Here is an 18,976-nt window from a genome sequence, read left to right as displayed (position 1 = left end):
GGAGATCAAGCAAGATACCCAAGACCAATGCAAACAGGACCAATACATCTCTCTGGTCAACTGAGTTGAACCCTTACAGGTGGAACACCCAGATGAAAGATTTGCTCAGTTTTTTTAAGAATCATAGCTACACACAGAGTTTTAATGCATGTCTGTAGTGGGAGGTAATATTTTTACTAGCCTGTTCAATATAATTAGAATAAAACCCTTCCGGGATCAGAGTCCCTTCATCAGGACTAATTGAAGCTCTTAAGCCTCCTGTAAATCTCACTTCTCTCATATACACTGACCATTAAAGCTACAACAAAACTCATGCATAAATAGGAAGGTAAGCAAACATTTTCCAGGAACAGAAGCATCATCTGTAACACCAAAATTATATATGCCTTCCATAATGAACAGGCATTTCACACCTGCAGCAGAACAAATCAGTCTTTGTCCTCCCAAAGCAACCTGCAATACAGTTTTCAAAGGTTTTTTTTTTTAAGATTTCTCTTGGGGATTGGGGTGGGAAGTGAGGTAAATAGTGGACGATTAAGAAAGGAGAGAGGCAGAAAAATTGCTTAGCCAGATTTTGATTTATGCAGTACAAATGCTAGACTATTTTTTAGGACGTTGATCACATTTCATGAGACCATTCCTGTTACAAAGATGTTGCTCAAAGTGCATTTTAAGTTATGGTCAAATACATCCACAGTGCCTTATGATCCAGAAGGCTGCATTTGCATGGGTTTGTAATTAAGTGAACACCTGTAAGTATATAATCCTTCTGGGACTGACAGCTATTGTTATCTCATGTTGTTTTGTCTAATGCATTTCACCATTGTCTTTCTTGAAAGCTTATATTAATCCATCTACCTTTGGGAAAGTTTAATGTGCAAAATGTATAGGATAGTTCATACATTATGAGTAAATCTATTGTGGGCCTGGGCACACTGGCATTTACACTGACATTTAACTGGCACAACAGTGTAGTAAGCGATGCCCTGTATGACTTTCATAAAACCGTGTTTCAAAATAATGTTCTACTTGTCTTCTCACAAAGTGTTGATCACTGTGGTATTTACCAGTCAGAACCTATGAAAGTTTGTTTTTGTCTTTCAGGAAAAGTGGATATTTTACTAAAACTTATTTTGCTAGACAGACTAGAAAGATAAGTCAGTCTTAAAATACCAAAGACAACAAAACAGTAAGGAAACATGAACTACGCAAAGTCTGTTGATAGTGTTTTAAAAATCACTGCTTCTGATTTTCTAACTGAAAAAAATGCAGGTTAGTATAAAATGAGTACTCTGACACTGTTGCACTACATATTAAAATACCAACAGCATGTTTGCAGGGTTCACTCTTTTGCAACATGTAAGTACAACAGTCCACTTATCTCACATGGCTAGTAAACTGTTCAGCTTCATGATATCTGAAATATAAATGTTTATATATGAACTGCCTATTACATTTGTCTGAAATTATTTCAGATGGATCTGAAATCCCCAAATGAGTCTTAAATATCTAGGACTTGAAAATCTAATCATGCTAAGCTGCACTTACTGCATCTCAGAACCAAAACTTGCTTGCGTGCATTGTGATGCAAGAAACATTTAAACATATAGCTGGCTTTAAGTGTATGCATTAATCCTGCTGAAGTCAGTAACACTATAAACATGTGCTTAACAGTTTGCAAAATGAGGCCTTCAGATGTTGTCTTTTTAAATTTACTCCTGCTTTAAATTTAGGGTCCTAAAAATGAAAAGATAGTATCATTGAAAGGTATTATCTTCAGCTTTGACTACTAGCATTTTCTGTTCCATCCTTCACTATTAATTATTACTAGGCATACAAACTTAAAAATATTTGTTAAATTTATAATTTATTTTAAATACAGTATCTTCTTTTAAATAAGATTACCTTCTGTTACATTACTGTGCCATTTGCCTTCATGCAAGTGTTTCTAGTGTTGTTTTGCTTTTCTACTAGCTGAGGCTTTCCCCCAAATCAATAGAGAAATAAATTAATAAATCTAACAATTTGCATATTCAAAAGTTGCAGGTCTAATTTAAATTGCAAAACAGAGCCACTTTTGGTGCATAGATGGAGCAACATGCTATACTTACTTCAATAGGTTAAGAGAAAACCTGAAGATAAATACAGACTCCTGATGTTTAGGTTTTTGTTTTCACCCTTCTCTTTTGGAAATACACACACCATACCTTTTCCTGACAGATCCAGGTAAGGGACAGGGAAAAAAAATCTCACAACAGAATTTATTTTCTTATACATTTTTTTTTTTTTAATTTTGCATTAAAGAAAGGAACTTCATCAACATTGATTGTCATTTACAGAAAACATTCAAAAATCATGTGTGCATTATTATGGAATGCTAACAGTATTGAACTAATAATTTACAGGACATAAAATAAGACAAAAATCTATTACATTCTAAAGTAATATAGAACCTTTTCATTTGACAGGGATGCTGGTCCTACGAAATTCATGATAAAAAATAAAACCCTCAACGGTCACTTTCTAAATGAATCAGGCTGTATTTTTACTCACATACACATAAATTAGGTCAGTTATATTAAACAAGGGAGAAAGATCAGAAGAAAATTGCAGATGTAAAAAAGCTGGATGAACTCCTGGCTCCATGGAAATCAGTGAGGGGTTTTGCCATTGGTTTCAGTGGAGCCAGATTTTTACCCAATGTGTCATGGTTCATTTGCAGCGGTTTTGCTTTTTGCATCTACAAGCCAGTTAAGATACATCATAATTATTATACAATTAAGCTTCAAAAAAAAAATTTAAAATCACTGTTGACTCTATGAGGCATTCGATTTTATAAAGGAATTTTTATTCAGCTTTTGAGAGTGATTAGAGTGTTATTCGTATCTTATTAGATTGTTTTTTATCACACTTCTTGACAGGCAATGCAACTCCTGTATGTTACCAACAGTGGTAAGCATGCTTATCAAGTAGCAAAAAACACACCCCCCAAAATTCAGATCAAATTGATTCACAACAATATAGCTACAGCCAAGCACCAAATAGCTCAGGGCTTGGAGATCTGGGTCTTAACATCTCATTTCACTCTAACAAAATGAATTGGAAATAGGATAAAAACATTAGATATTTGAAAGTGGGAAGTATATGAAAAATCATTTTCTCTCATAATCCTAAAAGCAAGGAAGCATTTTCAGGGATATTTCAAAAATATTAGAAAGTTTCATTTAAATCTAAATATCTATTTTAATTATGTTTTTCTTTTTTATAAATTGGTAATCATAAAATACTAGCCATTACAGTCATATTGGGATGCTGGAAAAGCATCCAAATACTTTGCGTGTTATTTATGCTCCTGCCTGTGTTATTATAGCTGTTGATAAACTGGACATAATTTCTTTTTCTATTATGATCTTTAAAACATGTATTTGTTGAAGGTCAGTTATGGCTTCAGATTACAGCTAATGAGTGACCTGACCTCAAATTTGAATAAGAAATTAAAGGCATACAAAAATATTCTGCTCATTGGAAAGAAAGAAATGTTTCTATTAATATAATTCATGCCAGAAGGATTCATAAAAGCCATATGCTGTAAGGAAACATTATTTGCTTAAGCAACCTTTCTTCAAATTATATTAGTCAAATGCAGTCTGCAGGTATTAATACAATATCACTGTACAGACTCACTGGGATCATGTTTCATTGACAGTCCCATCTTTTTTTTTCCCCATTACAAACAGAAGTATACACTAAACATCAACGGCTGGTCAAAAGGCTTTATCTATTACAATCAGTTTCCATAAAAACTGAAGAGTACGTTACACTTACAAGAAGCAAGTACATAATTTGCTCTTTGATGTTTTTCCTCTTTAAAAAAAATCATTACAAAGTCTTATGCTTAAACAGAGACATAGAAAAAATCAGTGTATTCACTGTCCCAAGTTATTTACAGAAAAAATTACAGAGACAGCATACATAGTATCAGACCTTCCACAAGCATATATTAAAAGTAATTACATTTGAAAAAATATTTTATTTGTCTTCTACATTTCTACAATACATACTCAGGTTTCTTTCTTCTTGTTTTGTTTGTTTAGTTTTTAAGTAAATTTCTTTAGTGTTAATCAGATGAGGCAGAGAGTGCAGCTGTAAAATAAGGGATTTTGTTGCTATTTTGATTCCTATTTTATTTATACCTCCATTCATTACAACCAGAGTAATTAGTTTAACATGGGAATTATCTCACAGCGATTAGCATAAATCTCAAAATACCCCATGCATTTGATTTAGCTGGGTGTTGATAACAGCTTAGAGTTCGGTTGTGCTTTATTTGTGGCCACAAGTACAATCACAGAGCCGCTCCCTGTAGCCTACTAGAGGTCACATTGCAGTCACGCAAGAGGCAAAGACTATCACGGCTAGTTCACCTGCTATGCTACTCAGTGGCTTTTTAAGAATAAGTGCACGAATAAATCCCCATCTACTGCACGAGAATGTGGGGTCCACACTCCGTAGGGTTAAATGATTATTAGCATTTTTTACTAACAACAAAACACCTTTTTTGCCTGATTCTGACACTGAAGTGACACATTAAAAAAACACAAATGTAGTGCATCTGAATCTGAATCCCCAAAGTCAACAGCCTAATGTAGTTACTTTGACTTATTAAGCTGTGTGTCTAATCAAGACAAGTATAAGTGCTTTTTTTTTAATATATTTTTTATTTTTTTTTTTTTTTAAATAAGCTGGTTTTATCTGGAACAGTCTTCAAGGTAAAGCCTGTTCTTTCCTGTTCTTTGTGGTTAACCATCTGGCCCTGCTTGTTTTTCAATGCAGTTGCGTTCTTGTTGCCCAAATAAGGGACCAACGTGATCATAATATTGAAAACCAGGAGACATCTTTTAAATTCTCTCCAGACAGAGTTTTATATTGAACATACTTTACTGCTGCCAATGTATAGCCATAAACAAGGGCCTCAGCCTTTTCTTGAAGCACATACATTTTTCTCAACAGCAGTATCTTCGATCACAAATTAGCAGCTCCATCCAACGAATCCAACAAATATGCAAAAACGCTGTGATATCTACATTAGATGAAGTTTTTTCTTTATGTTATTGTACAGAAGACCACGTGCAAAGCAAACAATTTCTGCAAGTACAGTTACAAAGAAACACTTATAATATATTTATTGCTGCTATATCCAATGATGTTTTCTTTCACTCTCCCTATGTGCTGTGCTTGAATTGTGAGGATGATGAAATTATGTAGATGTAGTACATCATGTTACTGAACTCACTGTGAGCAGTATTGTCCTCACCGCCTGCAGTAACACCCAGGAAATATCTGTCCTCTCCTAGAGCATTTTGTTCATTGCCTTATTCTCTCAGCACAAATGAAATGCAAGGATTGTTTGGAGGACAATGACACATCCATCATGTCTCTGGACATTTAGGCTGCCTTTTTAGGAAAGTTACTGATCTGTGAGCTACCACTGTAGAAATTTTAGGTCTCTTCACAATGGCTTTTGTCGGCAGACTGCGTACACAAGTGGCTTTTATAGTTAAGTGATCTGCTGCGAACCACTTCCGGGATGGTAAATTACTGGGGTGTTGAGCTCATTGTCACACAGCCTTACTCGCTGTGTAACAACACATGTGTGACAACACATGCAGGGACAATACAGCTAAGTAAGGACACAGAGGCTGGGAGGAAGGAACCTGCTTCCTACCTTCTAGGTGGAGCCTCCCTCGCAGGTTGTAGGTAAGGATCAGCTTTGAGAAAGAGCAAAGATGAATCATTTACCACTTCAGGCCTCACTCATTAGGAGCTAGGACTAAAAGGAAAAGGAAAGAGAGGCAAGGTCCTCTGGCCAGAGGACTGTTCTTTTTAATGGGCAGGTATCATGCTAACAAGAATTTTGGTCACTTATTCATGGCTCCCAGCAACCTGAAAGATTAAAATTGAAATTGCAATGGGACAGTTGGCTAAGAATAAGATTGTGAAAACCTTGATGCATAGGGATGTTGGTCTCTCCTTTCCAGCTCTTGAAGCTGTCCACCCATCTTCTAGGTGTAGGGAGTTCAGAAGATGGAGGGAGTCAAAACCCATACATACTCACTGTGAGAATAGGAGCAATGATCATACTTAGAGCTGAGGAAAACCTCTTGACTGGAGACCTGGAACTAACTCAATGACTGGCAATATAATCCACTGCAATTTGTCTTTCTGTGTGTGTTCTTGTAATGATAGGTCTATAGAAAACCTGTGGTGTAAAGCTAGGGATAAGCAGAAATGTGTTTCAAAATTCTAGGAAATGGGATTATTTTTCACTAGTGCAGTATAAAACGAGGTCATGTTTGCCTGAGGTGAGAAAAGGACTGATCATACCATGGACAAGCACTGCTACAGAGGTCTGGGGGTAGCTAGGATTTTGTGCATCCCTGAGAGGAAAGGGTAGCTGTTAGCCACTTATTACTACTTGCTCTTTATAGTCATTTCTCCATGTGGTAGCTCAGCATAACTGTTGCTGTCATTGCTGACATACTATCATTTATTCCACATCTTAACCTTTCTCACATGCCTGCAGCAATTCTGAATATGAGCTCACATTAATAGTACCTAAACTCAATACCTTTAAACTACACTTTCTTTTGTCAGTTGTCTAAATTCAGTAACTCATACAAAGCTCGCTGGCATTTTGTTTCCAAAAGGACTCTAACATCACAAACTGATGGATCAGTAGGGCTCCACTGACTGTGAAACAACGGGTGAAGTGAGTCCTGCATCAAGCTGAGGAAATGCTGACAGTGAATTCAGTTTATACCAATGTTAATTCTAATAACTGGCTTGAAAGCCTTGTCTGGGTCGTGTTCATTTGGGCAGCTCAACCTGTGCCCTTCAAAGCCTCTAACATTCTCTTCTTTATTATCACTGTTATATTTATATAGCTATTTTTAGTAATGAAACATCCCTGAGTGGCATACAGTGCAACATCTGCGTCAAGCAGTGATTGTCATTTACAAAGCATGAAATTTAAAAAGGAAAGAAGAGGACTGGGTCTGCAACACACTGTTCCTAATGGATGTCAGAGATAGGAATTAATTTCTAGAGTGGAGGCAGAAAGGGCTGGGACAGGCTGGTAGGTGTAAATACATTATTTTGTTATTGCCAGGGAAAAGCAAGCTATTCTGTCTCAGGTTTCCATTTCCTATGTGCTTAGACATAATGTATTTGGACAAAAAACCTCTTTCATGTTTCAGTTTGATCTTATTGCCCAGCGCTATATTCCTGGGATGTCCAACAGACAACAACTCTGAAAATAGGAACCAGCTTCCAGGCTGGACCTTGGCTCTTCTGGAAACAGCACAATCACTGCAGAGTCAGGAGGAAGTAGGATGGGGGGAGCCTGAACATCTTTCAAATGTGCCTTGTAGCACAGCTTTAGAGGGGGTGAAAAAGACAACAAGGAAAGGAGCCATCAGCTGCACATCTCTAACTGTGCTGCCTGATGGATTTGTGAGACTGCAGCCTTGGAGCAGCTCCCACAGTCTGGTGGTGGGAGGCTGAGATGCCAGAGCACAAGAGCAGCTTTGCACCCTCTTTGTGTAGAAGTTGTCATGTCAGAAATCCCTGCAAACTATCTCAAAGGGAAATGTACACCTGTGCAGGCTGCCACCATGAAAACGAACAAAGAAAATCACATAATAAAGCTCATCTTCACGGACAGGTCTGGTAGCTGCTCCACCTGGAGCACCATAACCTGGCACAGGCATCGAGACAGCATTGGCGCCCAAGGCACAACACAAGGAATAAACTGATCCCTGTGAAATGGAGCTGAAATGAACAATGGGAAGCATGAAGTAAAAGCATTAAAATGCAAGTATGAGAATAACATCTGACTTGTGCTCTGCAAAGCTCAAAGGGGACCTCTTAACACCAAGGGTGTGTGACTTTATGAGGGGTTGAGCACCTTCTGTGTGGTGCTGAGATGTCTTCATTTTTAGTTAGACCTAAGGGAGCCTGACAACTCGCAGAATTAATTCCTAAATGCTGCCTATCACAAACCAATCAAAACATATACATTGCTTTTGGAAACAAGTTGCCTCAACTGAGTGCCTTCTATCACCCTTTTTTTCCCTAGCAATCGCTAAAGCAATCTTTCCATTAGAAGGAAATATGACTCTTGGAATTAATTCTTTATACAAAGAGCTGTCAAGAGTGACATTTACACCAAAATTAAGTGTCTGTGGTAGTGTAACAAACAGTTTACATCTGCTTTCTTGATGCCAAGGATAATTTACATCAATGTGGCTGAATTATCTGAGACCAATGCTTGAAGTAGAATATTCAATACATGCTTTAAGAAAGCTTTTGTTAAAGATCCCAGGTTAATCAATCATTAAAAAATGTGTCCCATTTGAAAAGCTTGTCACTAAAAAAATCAACAAACATGACCAATTGCTACAGAGAGAAGATGTGACAAATCCTAGTTTTAGAGATTTAATTGAAGGGCTACGGATACTAGTGTGGACTAATGAAAACCAAGAATAAATAAAGTAAAAGTGCAGCACTAATATTTTCTGAAATGCATCTTGTGAGTGGATTATGCAGTTATTTACTCAAATTCATGCTATTTTATTATTTAAAGTCTATGGATAACTTGAACATATGAAATCCAATATCAAGAATTTGAAATTCTGAGTATAAATGACTATGTATCAAAACAAACAACAAAAATCCAGCCTGTAGCATGTGATCATTATTTATTGTTCTAAACTCAGTCAATGAAAGGCAAAAGAGATACTACTTTACCTATGTGGCCAATCCCAAATCACAGAAAATTAAATAAAATTTATCAGCCTTAGTTACCACAAATAAATAATGTATGAGAACGAATTTTTATTTTCCAAATAAACAACAAGGTTATTTGCTCAAATTCTGTAAAAATAGTAACAAAAATAGAGCAAGCTGTTGATAATTAACCATATTATTAAGATAAAAATTTGTTTGGCAATATTTGGAATTGTTTGTACAGGCTATTGCCTATCATTAGCAATGAAGATTTTATATACCAGCATCTTAATTTTTTTAGGACAAAAAGCAAGAATCCATTTTTATTCCAGGATTGAATACTGCTACATCTGTGGTCTCTGGCAAGTCATTTAACTTCTTTTCCTTCATTTCCACATCTTTAAAAAGTGGCAGTAATCATTACTGATTGAAAAGGTCATGAGGTTGCAGTGATGTAAGAATAGTGCTTTAAAGATTAAAAGCCCTGCAGATAATGATTAAATAAAGGTTTTTTTCACTGGTGACCTCCATTTGGTTTTCTTGACTAAGACATAAGTAAAAAAATCACAAGGACTGATTAGCATATTTGAGGAGAACAAAACATTTTCAAGATGTAACACGTAATTGTGAGGAACTATTTATAAGCATGACAAACCTCTTTATTATCAGCACTAAGAACAGTAATATTTATCACATATTCTATATTTCTGTGGGTTGGCTAAATATGTTACTTTTGACATAGTGAAAATAAGTTTATAAAGGATTTCAAACAAATATAAATGTGTGTTCTTATGTTGGAAAAGACAAGGAAAACATGAATCCCCTACAGTTAAAACTGAGCACTTCCAGGGTTCACCTCGACTTGATTTTTTTCCCAAATAAAATCACACAAGCAGTACATAAATATAGTTAATTAAGTCTTTTGATATTAGAAGAAGTTGGAGTTTGGGGTCCTTTTCATGGATTTGCCATGTAAAAGGGGCTGCAAACAGGTAAATCACCTTATAAGGGAATGCCAGTCTTAGGCTTTAAGTGGTATAAAAAAGCATCAAGAGCAATGGTTTATTATGTTAACTGAAGATATTTTAATGTAATCAGTAGAGATCAGAAAACATGCTCTGAATTTCGAGCAAAAAAGGTATTTTAGAAATTGCTGTTCTATAGGACTAAGTGATTTTGAAGAGTATGTCATGTCTGCACAAAATTATCAGCACAACTAACTTGGCTGTGCAGATTTTTATTTTTTTCTTTTTGAAGTTGTAATGGACCTACAGAGAAACATGTATTAGCTGAGAGTTTGTAACTGCTCTTATATCTGGCCTGGCATTGCTAAAACAGAGCAAACAAATGTTGATACTGTCTAGACTGGATTCTGTCATGAAACATGTATGTAAACTTGCAAACCGGCTGATGGATGACAAGGTAAAACTCCACAAAGTACTGGGAATAGTCTGTGAATTACTTGGTCATGCAGAAACGGGAACAGAACATGGAGACCGGAGCTGTGCGAGTCTGCTGGAAAAGCTGGAGGCATTATCACTGTAACAAACCAAGTTTCTGCACCCACCCTGGGGCCCAGCCGTGTCCCTGAGGGTTCCTTGTGAGTTCCCTGTGACACCACTCTGCCATGCAGCCTGGCAGACAGTGGGTCCTTTGACGTCCCTGACAGCATGCTCCTCCTTGCCTTGCCTCAGTTTGCACTAACTTCTACGTGATTTGAAATAAAGAAATATATCTACTCATGATCCTGCCTCCACTTCATTTCTTCTCTACTGCCTGCTTCCTCTTATTTCTGCTCTACTCCCTCCACTGGTGTCCCCGGCGGACAGTTTTCTGAAAAAGTTCACAACAGGTAGAAATGGTGGTAAGGGCAGAGCCATAGCAGAAACTGAATCCCTCTTCCATAGCTAAAAAGTCTATGTTTTGTATCTCTGGCAGAATCCAAATACATTAATCATGACTGCTAATTAAACGTAATTAATCCACAAGATTAAGTCCATGGCAGTCTTCCACTCCCCTCTGTGTTTGCCTTTGGTTTTGCAAGCAAATGCACAAAAGTCAGTTCAGAGACAGACAAAAAGAAAGCCCCAATCCTTTGCTCCCCTCCTGAAGCGCATCTAAAATCAGCCCTATATATGTATATATACACGGTTATATACATACATATATGCATGTGTATGTAACATACATATACGTATGTGTGTATTGGAAACCATCAGTCCCATCTAGGTGATGGCTGTGTCAGAAACAGTGATAGTTATATCTGCCTTTGTAACCATGGACATTGCTTGCTTTGACTTTCCTCCTCCTTCCCTCCCTTCCTCCCTCTGCCACTACTCTTCAGAGCTACATTTTAGGCTTCCTATGGTTTTCACTTAGTTCACTACGTGTCTTTCCACTGAGTTCAGCAAAAACCAAACCAAGCCTTGCAACTACTTTTCAAAGCAGTACATAAAAATAAAATAATGTGTGGAATCAGAAAAATGTATGTGTGGGGTAGTCTACATTTTTACTCTGTGTTTCAGATACTTTACTGACATCAGGTCCTACAGTGTTCACTTTTATATATGCTCTATCCCTGTAACAGGGAGAAAATAAAAAAAAAACCCTTTTCCTCTCTCCACTAAAATAATCCAGACAAGGCTTTTGCACCATTGATACATTCCTGATGTTTCATTTATAGACTGCACACATGCACTACATTACACATATCTCAGAAGTGATCCTGTCATTACACATCGGCAGCTGATAATTTAACTCTGACTGGCAAAGCAAATCTTGATTGCCCAAAGTAAATCTAATACATTACTTGGAGAGTAAGAAATGCATGACAGCTGGGCTGAGCATCCTTTAAAAGTAGGCATGGGATTTTTAAGCTACAGCATGTATGCATATAATACCTACATATATATATATATATATAAAAAAGTATATAGCACATATATATATATATGTGTATTCCATACATGCACCATAATTTCCAAGACAGCTACAAACTTCCACATGCATTAAACTATCTAAAAACATAGAAATAAGCAAGTCTAATAAGTGGATTTTTCTTAAATTATATTTGAACAATAAACAGCAAGAGTAATACTGCAAAGTACTGCTCTATTCTCATATATATCTACAATAAAATTCTAGGAACAGTTGTCTCCCAAAACATCCCCCAATAAAATAAAATAAAAAAAAAAAAAGGTAACACCCAGTGTCTATATTTGTATATTCATTGTCAGTTCAAAAATAAAAAAAAAGTAAACAAAGAAAAGAGAAAAAAGACATCCCCACTCAGAGTTGCATATTTACATTCTTCAAACTGTAGCGGTGAAAAATAATTCTATTAAGTGCAGGACATTCCTAGTGTTGCAGTAGTGACATTTTTAATAAGTTCTTCATGAAAACATTTCTTTTTGTCTTAATAGTGATGCATTCCATGACTACGTGAAAATTCTATTATCCCCTTCACTTGCAGCCAGTGGTTGAGTCTGGATTGAAAAGCTCCTTGTATAATGGAGGAAACAGTGTGTTCACTGTATCTGGATGAGATTGCTTAAATACCTGTAGTTTCTCTCCATGCAAGTTGCAAAGTGCAGTAATAGTTGGTATCTTGGCTATTAACTGTGAGACATTGAAATAAAAAGAAAAGGAATAGGGAGGAAGCAAATTTAGTATAAATTACAGTTTCCAAAATGAACTGCATTAACATCATGTTGGGTAACTGAATGCAATACTCTGAACATCATGAAAACTACCCATCCAAAGGACCAGACATTGTTCTTACCATAAGAAGCTAAAAACAATTGTCCTGGAAATTTTAGCCAAGTGCCAAAAATACATTTAACAAGGAACTGCCTCCAGGGCTATTTTTTTAAGGCAGTCTCATTTTTGCTAGGGTACCAACTGAAAAAATCAATGGATTGAACAAAAAATGGAGTAAGAGGGACTAGGGACTAGAGTAAAACAAGCCTTACTTCTATATATTGCAAGCACATAGTGTGCTGCTTTTAACTTACATTAATGCAGCAATACATGGAGAAACAGCTACAAAAAAACCACCTGTCACAATCAAGGAGTCCTCGGCTCTTCATTTTAACAATTTACCTTTGTCAAAGTCTCATCGTCGAGGTGGTTCTTCTGGATCACATGTTGAAGTGCAAAGTAAATCTTTTCCTGAAGCTTCTGGACCTTCCTTGGCTCTATTAACCAGGCTCGATCTGAGAAAAAGGAAAGCAAGAGCTAAAGTCATGAATGCACAGATGTGGGGCATGCTTATGAATGAACACAGTGTCCCATGCTGGCAAGCATTCACAGCAATCATAATTCCCATGAGGAAGGACTGTGTGATAATTAAGACATGGTTTCAGAGGCAAAGTATCTTAATCCATTAAAGGATCACCTGAGAGTATAATTAACAGATACAAAGTGTACAGGAACACGATGTTGGCTCTGCATCTCTTTGTTTAAACCAGGATGTTAGAAATAAAGATGTGAGTAGAAATGAAACAATGCCCAACCATTTTATTATTCCCTGTTGGTACAATCAGTGTTCTTCTAACTTCATACCGGCTAGGTGAAAAACATGTCATGTTATAGTGTCTTAATACATAAATAATAAACATATTGATCAAAACAGGTCTTTGAAAATAATAGAATATAATTATTTAAAAATTAAAATAAAATATATCTCATTATTTACTAGGCTAACGTTTTGAGACCAAATATTATATTCTGAATAAAAAGAAATGACTTCCTTCAAAAGAATTTCTTCAATAATTTAAAAGAATTATGAGTTGTTGCAATGTCTTGAAGTGCAAATTTCTCATTATTTAAAAATGTTTTCTTTTTAAACAACACAAAATAAAAGATTATCTGGGAGAATAACAGTTACAGACACAGTTGTTTGGAAACCTATATGGCTTCTACTGAACTCAAACCCCAAGTGTAGGAGGTTTTCCTTAAGTTCTATATTCTCACAAGTCATAGCTTCTGGAGACGAACATGCAGAAAGAGAAGTAGCAGACCCCAAGACAATTCCAAAGCCATTAATACAGTGTGTTTACAGCACCATTAAACCTTCTGTTTTCCCATGCTGAAAACTTGTTTCTTCTCCCTCTCTCCCTCAATCCAGACCAATTCTTGGGTATAGATTTTAGCTTTCAAACAGGAAATAAGAAAATCTATTTTATCACAGGGCATAAATCTTCATGTAAAAATTGAAAAGTGCATGAAAATCCCTTTCACTTTCAGAGCTTGCTTACCCATTCCCAGTTGCTAAAATAATCCACAGAAATACTATAAGTTGACCATTTCAATAAGCATACATGCCACAGAGGCTGGAGCTGAATAGTATTTCATCACAGGAGGAGCAGGATTTTATAAATTTTCTGTCTGTGGAGAGGGGTGTATGAAAAGTGTCCATCACTGAATACTGTGAGAAGAGACAAAACCAAACGTCTAGCTACTTAACATATGATCAAGAAAAGAAAATAATCTTTTTGCAAAGCTTGGAGAATCATGCTCCCAGAAGGTAAGCCAATGGATCTTGTGCCACCAGTGGCCATAGAAACAGAACTAGCTGAGACCATACACAGCATCTACACAAATAAGCACACAGCAATATTTATATGTCACAACTTAGGTGCCAAATTTTACGCTATTGCAAAAACATGCCTTTCAATAGTGTTAAATCAAGGCCTATTGTGGCAGACTGGAGCTAAAAGGGTTTATCATAGAGAGCAATCCTTAAAGATTTATCTTTCTGTCACAAGAATAAGCTTAAAAATATACTGAAGCTGTTGGAAGAGAGGTTTAATCACTTACTGTCATGGAGAATGCTGTATATAACAAAAGAGTTCTTAAATTCATGACAAGAGCTAGGTGAAACTTTTACAATGGATATTAAGTTCATCTCCCAAAATGTGGTTTCTACCACTTGACAACCACCTGCAAATTTGGCTGGAATTCCCCAAGTACATCTAGTTGTATTCACAAAAGTGCAGGAAAAAGTCAATAGCTACCCATACGGGACATAAGAAGCAGTGGTTCAATTCTGTACTTCTCCTTTTGGGTTTTGAACTTGTGTATCTTTAAAGAGAGTACAGGCCACTAGGCTAGAGAGTAGTGTAGGAAAGAAGATGAGGGACAACTTACAAGATCTGCTTTTGGAAAAAGGAAGATGGAAAAAAGGAACATGGCCAGTCAGAATTTCAGAAGAGGAACTGGCACACAGGGGGCAGCCAGGTCAGTGTCTTTACCACCTGCTTCTGGCATGTTTGCAGGTGGAGATGCCTCTGCAACGTTTACTGGACTTCTTCTGCAATATTTTAACCTTTGAAATCAGAAATCAAGTTGAAGAATCACCTCCAAGCAGAGTGGTTTTGTCCACCCGAAAGTGGAAAACCTGGATTTGTGCTCTGAATTAGATGGAAAATAGGTCTGACACTGGGCTTTGCAACCTTAGCAATTGTATTAATGGATGTTCTTAGGTCCCTGTACTCCTGATGGGACATTTCTGTTTCCTGTAAACTACGTAAACACTGAGATCAAGGACACAAGATCACATTTCAGGATGGTGGCTTCTGTAGAAAAGAAACTTGAGTATCAGAACTTCCCACAGGGAATCTCTGTGTACCTGTATTAGTGGATGAAAGGACTAGTGCAGGTACTTCTGTGAATCAGTGCTTCATTTTTTAATTTTTACACATGTTCCCAAGATGAAACACTTTATTGTGAAGAAACCAGAACATCTAGTGTGGAAGGAAATTATTTCTTTCTCTATTGTTTACTGTTACCATTTTCATAAGAAAATCAATGGCAAATTTCAATGGCAGTTCAATCTGTACTGAGTTTCCCTGCCTTCCCACTCCCAAACTTAGCAGCCCAGCTGAAATGGGAATTATCTGCACAATCCAAATTTGCAGTCTTTTTGTGGAAGACAGATTGCTTTCACTCATGTACATGCTGCTGCAGCCCATCATTTCTTTCTTATTGCATCTTCTATGACTAAAGATACACATGCTTACCGACTACAGAAATAAGCAGTCAGTGTGCATCAAGCTCTTTCACTTTTTTTTTTTTTTTGGTTGTTGTTAAAGGAATAGGAGACACTGTATGTGTCCTCTTGCTAGCAAGTAGGAAAAAGCCAACTTGGATGTGAAATGGGGAACTGTGGATTATTGAAATATTTCATCTTGTAGCACCACCTTCAACCCTGAAGCTTGATTATAGTGGGAAAAACCCCTTGGAATTGCCTCTACTTATCTGTGCTACTTAGCAGAAACAGAAGCTGCTATTCAGGAGACACCCAGCTCTGAAAGGCTGTATCAGGACTGATGTATACCAGGACTGAAGTGCATTACTAGAGTTAATGGAGAAGCTTTTACAACACATGCCTTCAATACAGCTGCCTCGAAGCCAGTGATGAGCTGCTAGCTTTTTCAATTACTTAGTACAGCTGCAAGAAGTAGAAATGAGTGTGGATACTCAGGCAACATGAACTGCTGGCAGAATGCATGAGATTTTGGTGCTTTGCAAACTAAAGGGACATATGTAGAACTGCAGAGCTGAATCAGAAATTTTATGTCCATCTGATGCCTACATGCAGCTAAGCACATTTCATAAATTACTTGATCCAAAATCCATTAAAAGCAATGGGAAACTTTCCATCACTTAAATAGGTTTTGCCTAGGCCTAAGGCACAGGACACTCTGAGGTGCTAGAAGCTTTCTGTGACCAGCTTTTGTTGCATAGGGCTATAACTTGTTCTTCTTTCCAAAATTACCTGGGAGACAGAAAAATTACTTCTTTTCAATTTCTAGAAATTACATAACTGAATTCTCTTTCTCCCTACAGATGAGATGCCCGCATCTGATCCAAAGTGCTTTGAAGTTAGCTTCGAAATGATTTTATTGTTTCTGTCTGTTCAGTTAACTCCTACTTTTCCTGTTCTAACTGTAAGAAAATAAACTGAAAAGATAAAAAACCTCCAGCTGTTACAAAAGAGAAATACAGATCCTGCTTGCAAGGATCTCAGCATCATCTTCCTGCTTTCTTTGGCTTCATAACGTGAAGCCAGCTGGAAACACTGAAACAGTCTTCTGCAGTCTCAGTTAACATCTTACTGAAGAACTTCACAGCCCTGACCCCAAACAAATTTCCAGGTTGTCTTCAGCTTTGCACTGAGTCAGCCTGCTGAACAGGCCACTAATGCTAACCAGGAGCAAGCACTGGCTGCTCATCTCTGTCATGCTCACAGCTTTGGTCTTTTCAGACTGAGGGAGGGCTGATGGACAGGGACTCATTGGGACACTGCAAGTCCCCTGTCCCAGAGGAAGAGTTGGGGCATCTGGGGTACAGCACACAGGCAACTCTCACTCCTGTGCACAGTTGGGATGCCTGCACACAGGGACACCTCTGAGGTGGAAACGATGGCTGTTTGGACAGTCCTCTCTGGAACATCCTGGCCTAACACCATGAAGGGCCACCAGCTCAACCATTTCACCTGTGAGCAGATGACCGCAAGAACTGCTCAAAGGGAAAATAAGAGGAGCAGAGTCCTTTCAGTAGGTGTCATTAATGATGACAACGAACATGTTGACACCATCTGTGCTAGTCTAATTCTCCCTAACGTAATCTCCACCACAGATGTGCAAAAGGGCAAAGTGACCTAGAGGAAGTCTTTAGCAGAACAAGCTGGGAAAAAAAATCATGGTGGGATTTTTTGTAAAGGCCTTTCAAGAGGTTACTCTTAGTGGGAACTGGGGGTCTACCTCCTCTGCAGCATGTTTAAAAATCCCACACTGAACTGTGAGCTTATCTACTAGATCCACCTTCTGAGTAAATCAATCACAAAACCTCTTTTCTGTTGGTCAGACAGCCAGCACTCATGGGGTGCATGCTTGCCTTGCAGAGTTATGATATATGAATACAGAGTTATGATATATGAAAAGCATGTTGCCCCTGGAACAACCGCCTCTCACCTAGAGCTAAATTCTGGCAGGACCTCACACAGATTTTTACTGCTTATGTTCTTATACCAACAGTAAAAGCCCATCATAGTTAGGGACTATATAACCTACTCAGGGCTGTGAGGTCTCTGAAAATGCTAGGAGGAACATGTACCTCCTTGAGTACCATGCTTCTCTGTATGTGGTCTGGAGGAACATCAGCCTGTACTGCTTGTCCACACAATCTTGCTTCATGTCTGTTACCCCCACACTTTGGATCTATTTCCAGTATGCAATTCCTGACAGTCTACCAAAAAGAGAATGAGGTATATTTGGGTAATTCAGGTATTCTTCCATTACTTAATGCATTGCTTAATATGGCTTAATACAGCTTAAACAGCTGTTTAAGCAGGTAGAAATAGAGGTGGACAAGGATAAAAAAAAAAATAAAAAATCATTGTGGTGTTTGGAATGAAAAATTACCTGGTGATATCAGAACAGCAGATGAAAACAAGGCAATCTCCTCCTCAGTCAGCTGTAAGGAACATAAATTCTTTGCAAAGTCAAATGCTTCATTCACCAGATCATCAGAACCTGCAGACCACAGAGGACAAAGTCAGTGCTAGAAATTTATCATCTCTTTAACCTGCCATGAAAAGCGGATTGTTTTGATGTCAAAAAAAGTTGTTAGTGAATGTCTGTACTTCTAAACCAAGTGCCTTTCATCAGTTATTAAAATTCCACTTGCCCCCAAAATGTATCACTAAAACACCCACTGAAGCATAAAGATTATAAAAAATCAGGGGCATGACCAGTACAAAAATTGCAGACATCTTAGAAGAGGGTTTTCTCTTCCCAGTGTAGAAAGAAATGATATTTCTAAACTGATATTAAATTTAAGAGGTATGAATGACCAGTCCTGAATAAATTTCACATATATAATTTTATTAATTAGCACTACAAATATTTCTGAATATTTGTGAAAACACTATAAAGACCAAAATAAATCAACAAATGCACATTCATAAATGCTTTAAACTTGTAAAGTAGTGTCACATTTATCCATATGCAAATAAGAAAAATCCATGCCTATATGATAAATATATACATTTGAAGCAAATATCTCTCTTTGAGTTTGCTCCTGAATAAATTTTTGATAATGGCCAAAGACATCCATTTAGCTATTAACATTTCAGGTAGCACTCAATATCATGTTAAGAAATTACGCCATTTTTTCAATACAT

At 37.2% G+C, this 18,976-nt stretch overlaps 1 protein-coding gene across 2 annotated transcripts in view; it reads right to left on the bottom strand.

Annotated features, from left to right (window-relative positions):
• Nucleotides 1-4,659: 4,659 nt before the first annotated feature.
• RORB (RAR related orphan receptor B) overlaps nt 4,660-18,976 on the bottom strand; it is a 153,432-nt gene continuing 139,115 nt past the window's right edge. For both annotated transcript variants that reach the window (XM_030004948.2, XM_030004947.2), the window contains exons 8-10: nt 18,216-18,326; nt 12,889-13,001; nt 4,660-12,405 (exon numbers count right to left, since the gene is read on the bottom strand). In XM_030004948.2, coding sequence (XP_029860808.1) covers nt 12,250-12,405; nt 12,889-13,001; nt 18,216-18,326 — 380 coding nt within the window. In that variant the 3' untranslated portion in view covers nt 4,660-12,249. The remainder of the gene's footprint in view (nt 12,406-12,888; nt 13,002-18,215; nt 18,327-18,976) is intronic.

The sequence above is a fragment of the Aquila chrysaetos genome, chromosome Z (assembly GCF_900496995.4).
Source record: "Aquila chrysaetos chrysaetos chromosome Z, bAquChr1.4, whole genome shotgun sequence".
Classification (NCBI taxonomy): Eukaryota; Metazoa; Chordata; class Aves; order Accipitriformes; family Accipitridae; genus Aquila; species Aquila chrysaetos.
This window is presented reverse-complemented; position numbering and strand designations above follow the sequence as displayed.